We start from the raw sequence: 3,127 nt of genomic DNA on the forward strand, positions 1-3,127 counted from the left end.
TAGTTCTTTTTTCACTTTTTATATGAACATAATCGTCTCATTCAAACTCTAATACATTTTCGTGCCCATTTGCAGATTTTGTTGCATTAAATTAAGATCAAAAACACTAATTCAAAATGACTTAATATCTTTCGGTTATGAGTGAACTTCATGTTCTCTTTGTGAACCATGAATGGAGTTGTTTATACACCACAAGCCTGATGGAATTATGCCAGTACAGAGGTATATATACTTTTGATGTTTCAATAAATTTATGTGCAAGTTGTATCGGTATAGTCATATAAGAATACTGCTCTTTATTACACATTAAAAAAAAAAGACATAAACGTGTCTGACTTTCCTAATTTTGCTTTGACTGATGTTTACTCATCTTCTTCAATTGTCAACATTCAGTCAATGATGAAAAACAAACACTTGTATCTAACATTAGTAGTTAATTATGGAGTTTGAAAAATAAGCTTTTATGGAATCACATTTATTAACATCACAAATTTCAGTTCATTTCAATTCATCTTCAAATTTTAATTTACTATTATAGACTAAAAATAAAATAATAATGACGTTAGATGCCTTCTTATATTGACCTATTTTATTTGGTTTTGCGTTCTGAGGTGTTTTGCCTTTAACGCAGCCCCAAACATTATAACATAAGTATTTACAATAAAAAATGAAAGAAAGATCCAATAACATGTCATAAAGATATATAATGATTATTTTAATTTATAGTTAATTTCCATGAATAATCTTGTATTTCACCTACAAAAATCTATATATGTTATAGTATATTTCATAAGCTTAACTCTATCTATAATTATGTATTTGATCCCTATACATTACATTTTCTTTTATATTAATTTCTAAATATTTTCAATAACTTAAATTATCTTCTTTTTTATTTATTTTATCCTTTTTTCGTATTTTAGTTACCCTGTCCAACTTGCTGGCGATGCTATCGCAATATTATTAAATGGAAAGACGAAAATCGATTTGATCATAGCAAATATCACCACACTTGATGCATTAAAGATTCTTGAACTAGCACTAAGCATGGAGATACCAACAATTCGTAAGTGTTAAAATTCTTAAATTTTGTCACACATCGACTTAATTAGTGAAGATCCTAGCTCATCTATATAAGTATGGATAACCCTCCCTCTTATAAGCTTTTTTAAGGGGTGAGTGACTCATTTCTAATATGATATTAGACCGGACCCAAGTCGATGATGGATTATCTCTTTATATCTTCTCTTGCCTACCTCTGTGATGGAAGTCCGATGCGTCATTCCAGCCCACACGTGAGAGGGCGTGTTAAAATTCTTAAATCGTGTCCCACATCGACATGTGATGATCCTAGCTTTTACTATTAAAATGGTGAGTGACCCATTTCTAATAGTAAGAACATTTTTTTTTTGTGATTTTTGGACCCTTTTAATTATTTCAATATTTATTTTGACCATGTACATGCATGTATGTAATTTAATATTTCATCTTGTACCCATCTAGTGATGTCGAACGATGACGACATCATGAACATGGGCGCGTGGGCAATTGAGAATGGGGCGTTTCTCTACATCAAGAGGCCAACGAAGCCCGAAATGCTAAGATACCTATGGCAGCACGTGGCGAGGGAGACCAGGCGCGTGCTGACGAGAGAGAGTGAAAGGCCGATGGCAGCCAGCTATGCCACGCCTCAATGTGGCGTTGGGTTTGGGGAAATTGAAAACCCTAGCAACTTGTTCGCCATTGATAAAGGGAAGAATAAAATGAACTATTACTATAACGAAAAATATGTTGAAAAGGAGTACAACTTCGATAATAATATGAAGAGAAAGATATGTATCCGTTGGACTGATGAGCTACACCAGAAATTTGTTGATGCTGTAGAACAACTAGGGAAGGGAAGTAAGAGTTTTTCCTACACTAATGTTGTCATAGATATAAAATTGTGTAACATGAATACGGTATATTGCAACTAGCTAACATTCATTTAATAATTGCTTCAATTTGATAAATTATAGATATCTATCCAAAGGAGATATTGGAGAAGATGAATGTGTCTAGACTAACAAATTAAAGCGCAAGTGGCAAGTCATCTTCAGGTTTGTTTTTCAACAACTTATACTTATATTCAATAAGTTATACTAGTATCTAAAGTATTTTGACATTTCAATTTTTATAGGTTACTATCTAAATTATGGGGTATATTCAATGCCTAATAAATTTCCATTATTTATATCATTTGTCATTATAGTCCACTTGTTCCGCTTGCTTTTTGATATTCTTTTTTCTATCATAGTAACTTTTTATAAGTATAAAAATTACCTTTTCGTTCTTATTTTACTAAAATCTATGTTTTCAACATATTTGGTTCGAAACTTGAGGTATATATTAAAATGGGACAGAATATAAGAAAACCCTAATAATTTCAAATTAAAAATTATTTTTTAGAAATGTCGTAATGAGGAATATATGTCGATCCCCCAAAGACTGAAAATCAACCCTAAGGCTCAATCCCAAGTCATCCAATGACGAGGCGTCTAGCTACAAGCTGAGGCGGTTTGGTCATGCCCCGAATAAAGAAACAAAAATCAGAAGACCGAGTCTAGAATCATGGATCGAGGATGACTAACCAGTCATCCGATGGTGAGTTCGGGTCCATAACCGAAATAATGAAGGCCAATTCAAAAGAACGGGTCGACGATTATGGATGGAGAAGTGAAATGGAGACAGGGGTGGCTAACCAGCCCACATATCATCAATATCTAGAAAATGAAGCATCATTATTGTTATTCCCTGCTCTAGAAAGTATTGCACACTCTCCAGACCAAATGGGCCTATCACCATCACCAACTGATGATAAAATTTTACACTACTCCTTGATGTGCAGTGTGTATTAGAGCTAGTAACTCTATAAGTAATCAAGCATTCTTCAATTATGTATCCATAATTGTATTTTTAAGAACTCGATCCACATAAAGATAATCATTTTTTATTGCTTGTTACTATTTCTCAATTAAAAAAAGGAAAAGTTTCTCAATTGTTATAACTCTCTCTGCAGTAATGCAATATCACAAAAACAACAAGAAAACTAGGTTTGGTAGCTATCCACACGCTAGTTATTCTCCGC

General features: G+C 32.8%; 1 protein-coding gene across 1 annotated transcript; it reads left to right on the top strand.

Annotated features, from left to right (window-relative positions):
• The first annotated feature begins 1,505 nt into the window (after window positions 1-1,505).
• Window positions 1,506-2,074, top strand: LOC125210288 (putative two-component response regulator-like APRR4). Its single transcript, XM_048109843.2, has 2 exons — window positions 1,506-1,902; window positions 2,019-2,074. Exons 1-2 carry the CDS (start codon window positions 1,506-1,508, stop codon window positions 2,072-2,074), a joined length of 453 nt encoding a protein of 150 aa, XP_047965800.2.
• Window positions 2,075-3,127: the final 1,053 nt, after the last annotated feature.

The sequence above is a fragment of the Salvia hispanica genome, chromosome 3, assembly GCF_029641045.1.
Source record: "Salvia hispanica isolate PSC_SH4W2 chromosome 3, Shi_PSC_v1, whole genome shotgun sequence".
Lineage (NCBI taxonomy): Eukaryota > Viridiplantae > Streptophyta > Magnoliopsida > Lamiales > Lamiaceae > Salvia > Salvia hispanica.